This window comes from Triticum urartu, chromosome 2A, assembly GCF_056163025.1.
Source record: "Triticum urartu cultivar PI428250 chromosome 2A, HENAU_Tu73, whole genome shotgun sequence".
Lineage (NCBI taxonomy): Eukaryota > Viridiplantae > Streptophyta > Magnoliopsida > Poales > Poaceae > Triticum > Triticum urartu.
In genome coordinates, this window is record NC_141874.1 from 6,806,754 (window position 1) to 6,820,736 (window position 13,983).

A 13,983-nucleotide genomic window follows, 5' to 3' on the forward strand; every position below is an offset into this window, starting at 1 on the left:
GGAAGAAAGCTTAAGATTTTGATCTGTGCAAAAAAAGAATAAGTCAAACACCAAATGTTACACTTATTTTTTTTTCACCAACGAGCACCCTCATCCTGTTTCACATCAAAATTGCCAAGCACGCTTGTTACACTAACAAGAACATCTACAAAAAATCAGAATTTTTAAATTTTATTTACTATTTATTTTTAATTTACTGTTCATTAAGGAGCATATGCACCCAAAGCCAAAACGGCCCTCCCAATGAATAGCCATAGAGTTGTCTTTTTCATACAAGTAATATTTCACAAGATATAGCCCAATTTACAACCATGACTTGTTTTCATATTTTTGGAAACTGAGAAAAAAAAGTACTGGGATGACATAATTACTTTCCCCTGTGCACGAGGTCACAGGTCTCTACTTTATCTTAAAATGAAGGCCTGTAATAGAACTAGGAAAAACTTGAAACAAACTGTAATTATAACCATGACATGCCCAGCAGTTTCAAATCAAACTATATCGTATAAACTGCAAAAGGAGCAACTGAACTAATCTGCACTCTGAAGTTTTCCATATACACAGGTTGTCTGGTCATACATGAGATTCATCGGTTGCTGCAGACCAAGGTTGCAACCAGACCAAAATGATGTATTAAAATCACCAGACAAATACTCTTTACACAACACACATACAAAAAAAACGCAAAACGATAAATCACGGGCTCCTGGTCGCATGCATGTACATCGACTTCTAACATTTGGCTTCCACATTCTTATCGCACGAAATAGCATAGCGCGTCACCCAAGAGCCTTTTTTACACTCTTCGTTCAGCAGGGAGGAATGGTATACCTTCATCTGACCAGCACCTAAGAGCACCCCAAACATTTACTTACTGGGCCTAGGAACTCTAGAAAGCCGTGCGTTGGTGGGGGTGAATTTTCATCTGTTTTACAGGGCAGGTGTTTGAGGAATGCCCTGACTGCGCCCGTTACACCGTCTTCTGATTCCATGGCCTTGGCAAGCTCCACGGCCTTTTCTTTCACCTGAAAATCACATGGGGAAAATACATGTTTGCTGTAATTTTACTAACAGGAGATCATACAAACTAGTGAGTTATAAATAAGTTCTGAATCAGGGAAGTTTAGTTTAGTACTGATTTGTGTATATGTCCCAAAGCTGTTCCAATCTGAGAACTTAATATCTGAATTTGAACATTCTAACTATCCAATTTAACGGACCGGTTCCTGTTTCTTGGCAGTAACCAGTCTGTTCCTGGCTTTTGGAACCCTGCTGGGTACCAAACTACGAATGCACTGGTAAGTTACCGACGACAACAGAATCTTTCCAAAAACTCAAGTAAATGGTCATTCATCTTGACAAAGTATATTTGGATTAAGTCCTCATGTAAAAAATGGTGAAGGTCTTAAATGGTGGATGGATCATGGGGTTCTAAACTTCTAATTATCAAGGTGATAATCTAGCAATTTTGTATATCAGTATATCATAACCATATCTGCAACACTGCCTGCAGCCTACCTATGCACATCTGTGTCCATATTCTTGTTATCTATTTTTGCGATATGAAACAAAAGAAAAGGTCGCATCTGCCCAAGCGCAAAGAATTTGTAGAGTTACCTCTGGATCCAACATGAATTTTATAGCATCAACCAACTTCTGCAAAGTGAATTGATCAACCGGTATAGGCGAAGGCCCTACCCCTCTAGCATGTACCCGCTCTCCCCAGAATGGTTGGTCGCCAAAGAAAGGTACAATAGTTGTAGGACACTACAAATCACCAAAACACTGGGTTAGAACTAAACTAAATATAAGAACTGGTCCAAAAATAGCAAATATTATGATCAGGTGCTAGTTGCCAGTTGCTTAGCTAGTTCTAAGAGTAAATGCTGCTAATAAAAGTTGTCTCTGGCAACTGCAGGCATGCCCTGATCAGGAATTGTTTTCAGCTGATTCTAACTCTACCTAACAATAATTGGCTTAGAAAAAGTAATGCTGTAGTTGCATCAAGAATAGTGTGGAAGTCATGTGGCATTGTAATGAACAGCTCGTAACGTAGTGCAACTGAGAGAGAGAGAGAGAGTACCGCTGCTTTCAGGCCGGCAGCCGTCGTTCCAGCACCACCATGGTGTACCTGTGGAGGTACAAAAAGGTGTGAGCCTTCCTCTCAACAGAATAAACAGACGCTATTAGCACCATAGTGGCCACACTGGAGTTCTTTCACCAAATTTTCTTATGTATGACCCATGAAAACTGTTGGTTAATTAGTTTTGCAGAATCAGGAAACATTCGATATTTGATGATCACTAAAAATACTATACCAATGAAACAAAATATGATCCATGCACTAAGCCACCAAGAGTAACAAGAAAAGGCTTACCACTGCCTTACACTGCAGGAAAAGCCAGTCGTGAGGGCAGTTGTCAAGAACATATATGGAATCTTTTGGTTCTGCCACTGCAAAAGGTTCAAGACTCAGGATGGACTCAAAATATATGCCCACAACCAAATAGTGCAACATGCTCACAAATCACAAGATGAACTTACATGTTCCGAGGCCACCCCAACCCTTGTTAATGATACCTCTCTGTCCAGTCATTTCGAGTGCCTTCACAATGGTTTCAGTCATCTTTGCTGGATCTTGAACTGGCTAGTGTATCAGAAAAAAAAAATGAAAGAATCAGGTAAGTTATTATGTGGCTTTTCAAAAGCACCTAGCATCTGAATTTTAAATTTCACAGTTAGTTGAGACTATTTTTTTAGATGTAATGTTAACAGCAAACCCCTATTTGAATTAGTAACAATTCCCCTAACTAACTAGAGCTACTAAACTATAGAGCTAAACTACCCTCCGCCTAAAGCACACAAATAACTTCTTCTGCTGTGAGATGCTACAAAGATTCCAAGTGGCAAACCAGCTTCTTATTACTACTGTAGGTAGTGAAAAAAAAACATGTGCAAAGTCGCTTTCTGCTGTAAAACATGAAGAGTTTCACTAATCCACAAAGTGCATTCACTGCCAATGGCATCAGGGTAATCAAGAAAAATCTGCTACACAACTACATAACTAACCCTGTTTTGCACCATATCAGTACAATAAGTTAAACAGAGCAGGTCAAATAATGCACCATATCAGAATTGGAATATTGGAACTTAAAACCAACATGCAGTAAATATAAGAAAGGTCAAACTGATCTTACAAGGCTACCAAAACCAACATAAATGGGTTTGTCGCCCGCTTCAAGCCATTTCACAAGTTCTTCAGGTGGTACGTAATCAGACGCAAGATCGAGGAAGCAAAATCCAACAACATCGATCTTGGGGCCCCAGTCTGCATTCAAATAGATGACAACTTTTAACATTGAGCCACAAACCATTAGCAATAACAACAGCTGAAAATTCCAATGCAATAGTTTTCTCAATGATTTACTCCACAATTCACAACTGCAGTTATAATTTCGAACACAAATTATAGGAGCTCTTTAAATAATTAGCAGTGATAAGACATGAACATATTCTAGCAAGTACAAAGCACTTCGTTATAATTTTAAATTTTGAACAGCATTTCCTGAAATTGTAATCTGCTAGCTTGCAGTAAAGAGGCAATTGAGATGCAACCACTCAGCTAGTTGCACCCAAAATTTTAAGCTTGCCATAGTATAGACAAGTCTGAAGGAGTGCTGCAATGGCTCGAGTATGCAACATCACTGGTGTCAACCATTAGCTAGTTAACTTACCACGTCCAATTCTTATAAATATTAGCAAAAGAATGCAATGGGAGAAATACAAGATAAGACCAAATGAACCCGGTATTATCTTGACTTTCCCTATATTGTGTTTTGTAAAATGGGATAGAAACAAGATCATTCAACCATATTAAGAACAAATTGGCAATTGGCAAATTGGCAGTTGACACAATCAAGAACGACAAGGTTAAGCATGGTCTACTTTCAGCTCAAATTAATATGAATCAAGCACCTTTCGGTTTTGGGACAAGGTGAGGGCTCCAGATGTATCCATGAGGAATGTCACTTCCAGAACCCTGTGCACCACTTAGGTATGTTACTGGACGCAGCTTCAACTTCTTTTTCCTGAATTCGTTTATCATATCACGTATCCCAAGCCAAATCATAGAGTCAACAATTTGGTAAGAAAGCTGCAAATGCAGACAAACACAAGGTATCAGAACAATTTTATGGATGAAAGAAACATACGGATTTGGTCTATGTTTTGCAATATTGCTTTCACTTTTATTGACAAGTGACGAATTAAAAAAACAGCCTTGCCTCAATGCTTCAAAAGTACTAACACTGTAGGTTTTCTTAATTTTTGTTGCATGAAACAACGTGACCAACTATAGATTTCATATATAGCCAAGGTTCGGGCATATGTGCGTGAACTACTCAATTGGGATTCACTACAGCAAAAAAGAAAACACCCTAGTGATGTACTACTCCGTAAGATCAGATGGACCTCAAACCTAAAACACATCCATAGACAAGGTGGAAGACAAATAATAACAGATGGAAGTCTTTTTTTCATTTCTTCCTTTCTTAAAATAATTTCGACATGTACCTATTTTTCTGTTCCCTTTCATGAAATTTGCAATGATTTAGAAAAGCTTCACATTAGTCACTCAGATACCCAGAACAAATAAGTAAGTACGATGTGAACTCACTCGATATCCAGCTGATGTTTTCACTCGAGAAAGAGGATGAGGAAATTCGCTAGTTGGCCTGAACAAGCAGCATATGTTAGATCTCCAAATGACAATATTCATCAGCAACTGTCTTTCAAAGAGGAAGCAGAACAAAAATGACTCACGTCCATGGCATGGTAAAGAATATATGAATGGGTACTTTTAGTGCCTCTGCCACATGTGTATGCCCTGAATAAATACTGAGGTCAGCAGGATGACATACTTGTAATGGTAAAATATGGTAATCAAGTTGCTTATCCAGATCATAAAAGGGGAAAATATGCAAAATTTAGTGATAGAAAGGCACACATTAATACATAAGGGACACAACAGACCTCATAATATATGGACGCGTATGGAAAATCACACCATTCAGCATGGACCAAAACCCTCACATTTAAAAACTACAAGTTGGAACAGAGACCACTTCATTGTGGTTTTGCCATCAGTCGAATAGCTGAAACTAAAAGGTTTTAGTATCATTTCATCTCCTAACAATTGCCATGCCCTATTTGGAAAGAGGAAAAGGTCCATACTCCACTACCTACTTTGTGGATGGTTCTGTATAGCCCTCTCTAATTTAACCAGCATTTAACGCCTTCGACTTGAGCAGACCAAATTATAACATGGATCTGGTTTTTAGGATGATTTCACCATGCTGGTAGGTTTACGTAGTGATGTCAAGGTTTTAAATGTTAACTCACCCCTCAAGATAAGATGTCCTTTTGATGATTTTCACATACAGAGAAACTGGGTGAGTGTTTATTGTCATAAGATATAGTAATCTTGATAAAAAAGAGAGCTGGTCCGATTTTGGTTGTATAAATCAAATTTATGCATGAAGTTATGAGGTGCAGTTCATTCAGATTATGACTATTCCTCTTTGTTCTTTCTTTTTCTCTTTACCATTCGTAATCTTGAATTCCAAGAATGGAAGACTAACAGAAATTAACCAAACATGTGCCCTGGCAGAAACGAGATGCCTCTAGAGGAAAGGTGAAACCAAAAGATAACTGTACGAGTTTACATTACTAAGCAAAGCTGTTATTAGTATGGCACAAGACAAAGCACACCATGAACATGCTAAAGCATAAATAATAAATTGATCTATAACTACAAAACTGGTCTGCAATGAAATTAATCTCAACAACACAACAACAACAACGAAGCCTTTTAGTCCCAAACAAGTTGGGGTAGGCTAGAGCTGAAACCCATAAGATCTCGCAACCAACTCATGGTTCTGGCACATGGATAGCTAGCTTCCACACGCCCCTGTCCATGGCTAGTTTTCTTTGGTGATATTCCAGTCCTTTAATGAAATTAATCTCAAATCAGAAAATAACCAAACTGAATGTTGTAAGAATAAATTGTGCATGAGTGAGGGTGATAAGATTCAAACAATATTACAGAATCTTATGATCATGTGGGAGAATTCAATCCCAGTGCTATATAAGAACCATGTAGAATAGTATTTTGCACCTTGTAATCATTATAACCAAGATTTTTGAGGCACGATCATAAGATGACCCTCATCCTGTCTAGAACTGATATTTTACAGTTTGCTACTGAGGTTGTTTACTATTAATAAATGAGCTTTGTGTTTCAATCATAAAAAATAATTCAAAGTAAACAAAATATACTGACCATATGCTGGTGGGTTCGCAATAATTGCATCCACTTTGAAAGCAATACCGGTATCAGGGTCAGGATCCTTGCATGCAGGCAGTAGGGAAAATATAATTTCTTTCATTTGTTTTCTTTGAACAGGAATTTCTGATGGGCCTGAAGGTAGGAACCCTTTATTCTTCACCATGTCTGCTCGAAGTGAATGTAGCAAAAATATTAATCTTCATCTGATATGGAAGTTGGAAAAAAATAATCACTAAAAAACATACATTCAGCAAGTACTTTTGGATCTCCACCCAGTGGAAAAAACTCCAGCCCAGCTGTGAGTATGAACTCCTTATAGTTAGCATGAGTGGCTAATCTCACACGGTGTCCATAATCCTACAATAAAGGTGATAACTGATCTTTGTCATACTAAAAAAAACATAAATGTGATGACATTAAACTGGAAGAGAAGCTCATGGAACTAATCGGAGTTAGCAAACAATAATATTAGCTTGGGCTAACCTGTAAGCGTTTTCCTATTGCAACAAATGGCTGAACGTCTCCCCTTGTACCCACGATAAGTATAACAATCTGTATTGGAGGTCTGTATGGTATATCTGATCCATCTAATGATTCTTCAACAACAACATCATCATAGCCATCTGCTCCTCCAACATCAACTGGAGTTGCTTCTAGAGTACTTGGTACATTAACAACCACAGTTCCATCATCCTTCACTGTAGCTATCCGATTCAACATTTTTAGCTGTGTTAAATTAGATATGCAGAGGATTAGAAGAGAGAGAAAACATCCAGCAGCAGATACAAGCCAGTACATCTGGTCATGTTTCAAGCTATTGCAATACGTCAAAAGTTACAAAATTTAATATAACTATTTTGTTCCGACCCACTAAAGCACTTGCAATTTCATCAGCTCCAACTTCTAAAGAGATGCGGTTACATAAAAAAAAAACTTTGTCCCAAGCATATAAATAACAATCTTCATACAGAAGCTAACAATTAACAATTCAATAATTCCTAGATTTACATACGCAGATCAAGCACATGGAACACATCAAGAAGAAGCTACATTCCATATAAGAGGGCCAGCTATACACACCTTTTTTCTTATGGAAATCTTATCATCTAATAACTGTTTAGTAGGATCATCGGCTGGATTATTTTGTTTGCGCCTCTCAGTTTTTGACCTTTCCAGATTTGATGGACCCGTAGTTTCAGTAGTTATCTCGGTATCCTTGATGACCCCTGGCATAGTGCTTGATCTATGGAGGTTTCCGTTATCTGCAAGGAAGGATGACTTGAGGGTTGGATTAGAAGGAAATGATAACATTTATTATTTCCAGTCACATTAGCACAAGATAAATAGAAGAAACTTGGACTAAATTGTACGAACAGAAAACCAACTAATCAGTTGTCTTAGCACACCCTCTTACTGGGTGCCGGCGTGCTATTTTTTAACAGTTGATGCAACTGTGTGTCATGGGATAAATTGAGCACAACTACAGAAAAAGTTCGGAAACATTTTGTCTGGGTAAAACTATACAAATAAATAAATGTACTCTACTACTGTCTAGTGAACAAGCAATTTCCTCAGAATAGCAAGCACTATTATAGGCAGAAACTTACAATCTAAAAAAAGTGCCTAGAAAAGCGACGGGAACGGGAATAGACCGTGGCAAAGGAGAAACGACAAACGGTTCAGACTGGCACAATCCACAAGTCATATATAGTAGTGTCACAAAGCCCAACCCAGCGCTTAGGGTGTTACGTTGTCGTGTTCCCCTGCGCGGCAATGAGCCGGCGACGGTTACCGCGAGCAGAGTCAAAAGAGCACAGCCTGCTCGGCAGCAGAACCAAAATTGCGACTCCCATGTTTCAGATTCAGTGGCGCTGGGTAAAAATCAATTTCCAGCACCGGAAATTGCCGGATGGAAAATATCCGGGGCAATGCAGAGCACATCCCGCATGTGGCTCTGCCTAAATTAGCAGGCCAGCCTCCCCTGATTCGGGAGGGCGGCGTTGTGTTACTCCCCTTGGAGAGTGAGAAGGACGAGAAATTCGCTGATCCTCTCTCTATATATGAGTATATCTGTGTCTTTTTGGTGGGAGCAGAACCCTAGTTGGTCAGACTCGTCCCCCCCGTTCTCTGGAGTCCGGCGACGAGAGATCGCGGGGGAGGCTAGGCTAGCCCCGGCCGCCCGCCCGCCCTAGACCCTAGGAGACGAGATGAGGCCCTTTTACCTGAGGCGGAAGACGTGGACGCCGCGGGGGCGTCGTCGGTGGGGCGCTCGCCGTTGTGCGCCTCCGCCGCGGCCCCGTCTCCTCCTCCTCCTGCTTTAATCTCCTCCACGACCTGGTCGCCTCCCCCGCCTCCGGTCGGCTCGGCAGCGGCCATTTGTAGCCCCCGCCCTCCGCCCCCTGTTGAGTGGGGGGTCGGGAGATTCGAGGGTTGCGGCGGCGGCCCCTCCGGCCCCTGCTGCCCCTGTTGCGTGGCGGCGGGGCGGGGGAAGGGAGACGCGAGAGGAGGAGGAGGAGATGCGGGAGGGAGGGGTGAGCAAGGAATTTTGCTGCTGCGAATCCGAGTCGACCTGAGCTGTAAGCGAGGATCAGGAAAGGAATTTTGTTAACCCAATTTATATTTTCTTTTCTTTTGGTTTGAGGGGGAGAGGCGAGATGGAGTGGAAGGAAAGCAGCTGTACGTACGTCGCGGAAAGGAAGCCCACCCGGTGAAGTCAAGTATTCACAGGGAAAAGCTGTAATTGTAACCAAACGGTGATGTGATGTGGTTGTTCTGTACGCTGCTCATCCTATGGTGGGTCCCTCAAGCAAGTTGGTAACGGATTGCCTGCCTCCTTCCACGGCCGGCGGCCTCGCGCTCCTCGGCAGGCGGCGACAGAGTTGGCGCGGAAAGGCGTCACACTCCCGGTCCTCCACGTGCCCCAGCACACCGTTCTCGGCGTCGACACCCCCAACTGGCGGCTACAACTAATTCAGTTCTGAGATCGCTTTTCCATGCTGCCTTGCCTTTTACCTCTTCTGTTTGATTCCTCATCCTGTTTCTGTGACACCCTGAAAATTGCTGTGACTGCTGAATTATGAAATGTCTTATGTGCATGATTTGGTCATTTTTCTCACATTTTCCAACGATTAAAGTCTTTGGTTATGGGTGATGCTGTTGTTTCGTGTATTATGGTTTCCTGTATTGATTGTTTCTCCGCTATCTACAATCCTTCTAGGTACGGGAATGAGTTCGCACCTACAGTGGGATTCTTTCTTGCTACCCACCTGGCCACCTGTCTAAGGTACTCGTCCCTGTTCTGAAGCAAGTTCATTACCTTTCAAGTGCTGAATCAGTGTATATAATGTTGAGTTTCTGACTGCTCCTTGTGTTGGGACCTGCTCAGTAACAGGAAAATATTCAGATGAACTACTATATTAACCATTAAAATTATTATTTGATCAATGGCTCACATGGATATTCAACCTGGTTTGGGAAAACTAAATAGAATGCCAAAGCAATGTCAACTCTCTACTTTCTAGAGTAGCCTGTAGATCTTTGTACTGCCTGCTTCTGTTGTGTACTACAGTTTTGAGAGTTTTGTCCGGAACTGATGCTATAACTTCTTAAACTACAGTTACATGCATATCCGAGTCTGAATCAGATAACTTACAATGCTCATGTGTATTTATGTATCAATATTCACATGTACTGCCTCTAGTGTGGTGAGTGAAAAATATTTAGGAAAACAATGCACTTGGAAGATGTACTATACTTGGAAAATAGAAGAACCAAACAAAGATTGAGTGCTTGGATATTTTAGCTGTCAGAATTCTAATAATTTACACACAATTGCTTCTTTACATGCACTCATCTCCTGCCTGATGTTTCCAGGTGGTCGTTCGAAGATGGCATCTTCAAGAGGAGATGACATGCTTGATATTAGAATCTTTTATATATTGTAGCCTACTTTGTTGCTTTATTTCCCATATCTTTATTATATATGCTCTCTTGCCTTCTTAGACATAGTTCATCACTTGAGACTGTGCTGGTAATGGATGAGACAGCAACTAGTGTTAAAAGGCAATATTGCGTATGGATGAGTATATTTCATTTAACAAAATAGCATGGCAGCTTGAGCTCCCTCAGTTGTTGTGAATATTGTATTTGCGCCATGCACTGAACTGTAAATCTCTAGTTATCAATACTCAATATGCCTTGTAATTTTTAGCATTCAGGCATGGAACTTTACAAATAACTAATTCAGTGATGATAAATCAGAGGATGCATTGGCTCATTTGATCACTACTCTGCAATCTACTGGATCTGCACCAGATGATAATTTAATATGTAAGACTAAAAATGTCTAACTTATTTTCCTTGCAGCTGGTTTAAAAATACTGTAATGATAACCGGCGAGTTCAGCTGGGAGGGCGATGTCAAGCAATTTTTTTTTGTGTGGCAAATTTACCTGGTAAGAGATGGCAAATCCTGCTGTTTTTTGCCGCAACATTTCTCTTCTTCCCAGAAATTGCCATGTGTTTCTGAAGAAAGTGCCAATCCCATACAACTAAACTTGCCATCTAAAATGTTCACAGATGCCAACCTGTCTCAGAATTGCTATATTTTCGACATAATTAACTCAAGTTATTGACTGCGACATAACATAATAAAAACGCAAACCAGGGATGCATGCGCTTGATTTTTCTTGGGCTAGAATACTAAAGTTTGTTTAATGTAGGAAATCAGATAATCTGAAGCAGTAAAACGATTTGAGTTTGATGATCAGCTTGGACCATACAATTTAGATTCTTTTGGAGACTGGAAACAACTTTCAAGCTACTTGTCACGGAGTGTCATTGAACGCCTTGGTAAGCCTGATGCATTCTTGTTTTTTCTCGTGCCTTTAATAGATGCGGAGCAGCCTGTATTTATGACTTTTTTGATAGAACAACCTATGAGCACATGAACATTTCTGCTGATGAGCTGATTTTGCTAAATTTGGACAGAGTAATGTTTCTTATTATGTTATTTGTTAGCATACTTTTGCATAGTCAATCTTATGAGTGTGTACCTGGTTCTTTATGTCTTCTTTTCCCACAATCAATTTCTTTGAGCAATAGTTTGTCTGATGTGTACACCTCTTTATTACAATTTGAACACTGAAATGTTTGGATCAAGCTACATGTGGACACTACAACCTGAATTTGGATAAGTACATCCTACAGTTCTAGTTAGCACACTGACAAACAGCCTTGGGAAAACATTAGCTTGCTGCCTCTTGTCCATTTCAATTACAATCTCATCAATCATATAATCTGCAAATAAGCATCATGGCTTGCTGCTACTTTTTGCTCAAATTAATTCCTCTTATAGGTTCCCATGTTTAGAAATTCTCGTTTGTATACACGTAACATGCTTAAAAGAAGGCACTATAACATTGGTTCAAACTTTGACTGCTTGCTTTGTGGCCTGCATATTGAAGAAACGGTAAAACATCTGTTCTTCCACTGTACCTTTAGCAAAGAGTGTTGGCGATGCTTGGAAATAAGCTGGGCCGCGGTGGGAGACAGGTTGGATTTGGTGAGGCAATTGAAGGAACGACATCCCCGCAAAATGATCATGGAAATCTTCTTGGTTGCTGCTTGGAGCCTATGGAAGGAGCGCAACAATAACCATTTTAGACATATTGCACCCTCGGTGACCTCTTGGTGGGCTCGGTTCAAGACTGATTTTTGTAACATACAATATAGATTACCTGCTCATAAGAGACATGTGGTCTCTTCCATGTTGCAAAACCTACCACAGGACCCTCCATAGTACTTGGTCTAGATTTTAGTTCTAGACCTTCACTACCACCCCCTGTAATTACCACCATGTAATAACTCTTTGTTATTTCAATATATATGCAGTAGGAGCCTTTTCTACTGTCTCCACTTTCAAAAAAAAAAATCTCGTTTGTAGAAAACACTGAGTTGACAAGCTATACGAATGTCTGTTGACGAGTCTGTTCTACTTCTCATCTCAGTCAAGCTTGACGGAGACTGTCCTGACTAAAGAAGATCCACTCTTGCGGAGCTGCAATTCTCTTCATGGTACTGCAAGCAAAAATACTAAACAGTTGTTTTGAAGACAACCACTGGGACAGTCACTGGAGGCGTTTATGTAGTGGAAAGCATTAGTTACTCCCTCCATCTACATATATAGGGCCCAATATGGATTTCGAGGTAGCCTTTGACCAATGATAAAATTATTAGTATGAGATATATGATATAAAAATTATTTCATGAGAATCTCCTTTCACACACGAATTCGATGGTATGCTTTGTGCAACATGCATGCCATATATTATTGTGCTAACCCGTGGTCAAAGATAACCTCAAAAAACGCATTTAGCCCCTATATATGTGGATGGAGAGAGTAGTCTTCTTTTGAGCTGTAGCGAAGCTGTAAGTACTAATATTTGTTATCTCATGCAGCATCGTTACTCTTGCCCCATAGTTACCTGATTCGCGATTCGAGTTCGCGCTTCGAATTCGCTACGTTCTATGAATGTGTTCGATATAGGGGGTATACATCTCCAATTTGTGAATCGGAGATCCATTTCGTGGACTTGCTATCTTCAGTTCGAAATAGCTTAGGGTTCGCATTCAAAAATAGCCATCGAAGATCCTAGATATAATAATAATAAATAAAAATAGGAAAAATGTTGGTTAGTCAAGCCCAAGCAGGCCCACAATGTCACGACCTCCTGCTCCGCCCCCGATAGCCTCATTCTAAACATAATCCTGCGCCGCTGCCTTGTGCGCTTCAGCATATCCTTCCTCGTTCTTTCTCCTGCTCAACCTCCACACAGTGCATCTGTGGCAAGGAGGAGGGGCTGCTGTTCCCCGAGAGCGAGGGGCCGGCCGCCAGCCCTTCGCCACCATCTGCCGCGCTGCACGCCACGTGAATTCTGCTGTCCGCTTGCCATTCACCAGTCACCACCTCTAGCCACCGAATCCATTTTTCTGGTTCGATTAGAATTCGACGAATCGGGCAGCAAATCCAGAGCGAACCATGTGAATTCGAACTCCAATCTGAATCGTTCAATCTAGATCGGAGTTCGAGGCCTTTCTGAGAGAATCCGGTAACTATCTGCCCCTTCCATTTTGGGTGTTTTTATATTGGTATAGATTTGGACAATGCTCTAGGCATCCTGTTGGTAACAGGATATGTAGTTGTAAGCATCTCTGAAGGCAAATGTTCGATGTCACTTCATTGTGAAATTAGTTTGCTCTCATTATATTAGTTTATGGGTCCCTTGACTTTGAGATCTGCAGGTCTCATTGTTATATTGTCCACTATTGATACCTTTGTGGAAAGCAATTGTTCAGTAAAGTTCCTGTCCAGTTTTGCCATTCATATTGAACTGATGACATATGTAATTCTGCAAACTGGCCAGCATACAACCATGCATGCTACAATCATGTAGACTGACTAGCATTCTCTATATGGCAATACCATCGTGCTAGACATGTGGGTATGAAGATGACCATTATCGACAGGGTACCTAGGAAGCTGCTGTTTGCACAATACTAAGTATTGATGTTATTATGAACAACTAGAAACAAACCACATATGTATGGCTACTAGTAATGGGATAAGAATGACACATA

At 40.6% G+C, this 13,983-nt stretch overlaps 2 protein-coding genes across 2 annotated transcripts; one reads left to right on the forward strand and one right to left on the reverse strand.

Moving 5' to 3' along the window:
* Window positions 1-526: 526 nt before the first annotated feature.
* SGT (UDP-Glycosyltransferase superfamily protein) lies at window positions 527-9,114 on the reverse strand. Its single transcript, XM_087542681.1, has 14 exons — window positions 8,569-9,114; window positions 7,427-7,608; window positions 6,830-7,072; window positions 6,592-6,703; window positions 6,341-6,511; window positions 4,822-4,885; window positions 4,676-4,733; window positions 3,976-4,153; window positions 3,198-3,328; window positions 2,545-2,647; window positions 2,378-2,454; window positions 2,084-2,131; window positions 1,618-1,767; window positions 527-1,025 (listed from the first exon to the last, which is right to left on the reverse strand). Exons 1-14 carry the CDS (start codon window positions 8,720-8,722, stop codon window positions 849-851), a joined length of 1,848 nt encoding a protein of 615 aa, XP_087398807.1. The 5' UTR covers window positions 8,723-9,114; the 3' UTR covers window positions 527-848.
* LOC147982771 (uncharacterized) lies at window positions 9,114-12,242 on the forward strand. Its single transcript, XM_087542685.1, has 5 exons — window positions 9,114-9,320; window positions 9,564-9,629; window positions 10,712-10,799; window positions 11,115-11,196; window positions 11,811-12,242. Exons 3-5 carry the CDS (start codon window positions 10,731-10,733, stop codon window positions 12,143-12,145), a joined length of 486 nt encoding a protein of 161 aa, XP_087398811.1. The 5' UTR covers window positions 9,114-9,320; window positions 9,564-9,629; window positions 10,712-10,730; the 3' UTR covers window positions 12,146-12,242.
* Window positions 12,243-13,983: the final 1,741 nt, after the last annotated feature.

Bases quoted from the DNA above. Each gene is read 5' to 3' on its own strand.
- SGT (XM_087542681.1), bottom strand. From the start codon at position 8,722: ATGGCCGCTGCCGAGCCGACCGGAGGCGGGGGAGGCGACCAGGTCGTG. The intron at 4,734-4,821 runs GTGAGTCATTTT...CTGCTTGTTCAG, and splicing joins TTCTTTACCATGCCATGGAC to GCCAACTAGCGAATTTCCTC. The intron at 2,132-2,377 runs GTAAGCCTTTTC...GTACCTCCACAG, and splicing joins TCCTGCAGTGTAAGGCAGTG to GTACACCATGGTGGTGCTGG.
- LOC147982771 (XM_087542685.1), top strand. From the start codon at position 10,731: ATGATAACCGGCGAGTTCAGCTGGGAGGGCGATGTCAAGCAATTTTTT. The intron at 10,800-11,114 runs GTAAGAGATGGC...TTTGATGATCAG, and splicing joins TTGTGTGGCAAATTTACCTG to CTTGGACCATACAATTTAGA. The intron at 11,197-11,810 runs GTAAGCCTGATG...TGCATATTGAAG, and splicing joins GAGTGTCATTGAACGCCTTG to AAACGGTAAAACATCTGTTC.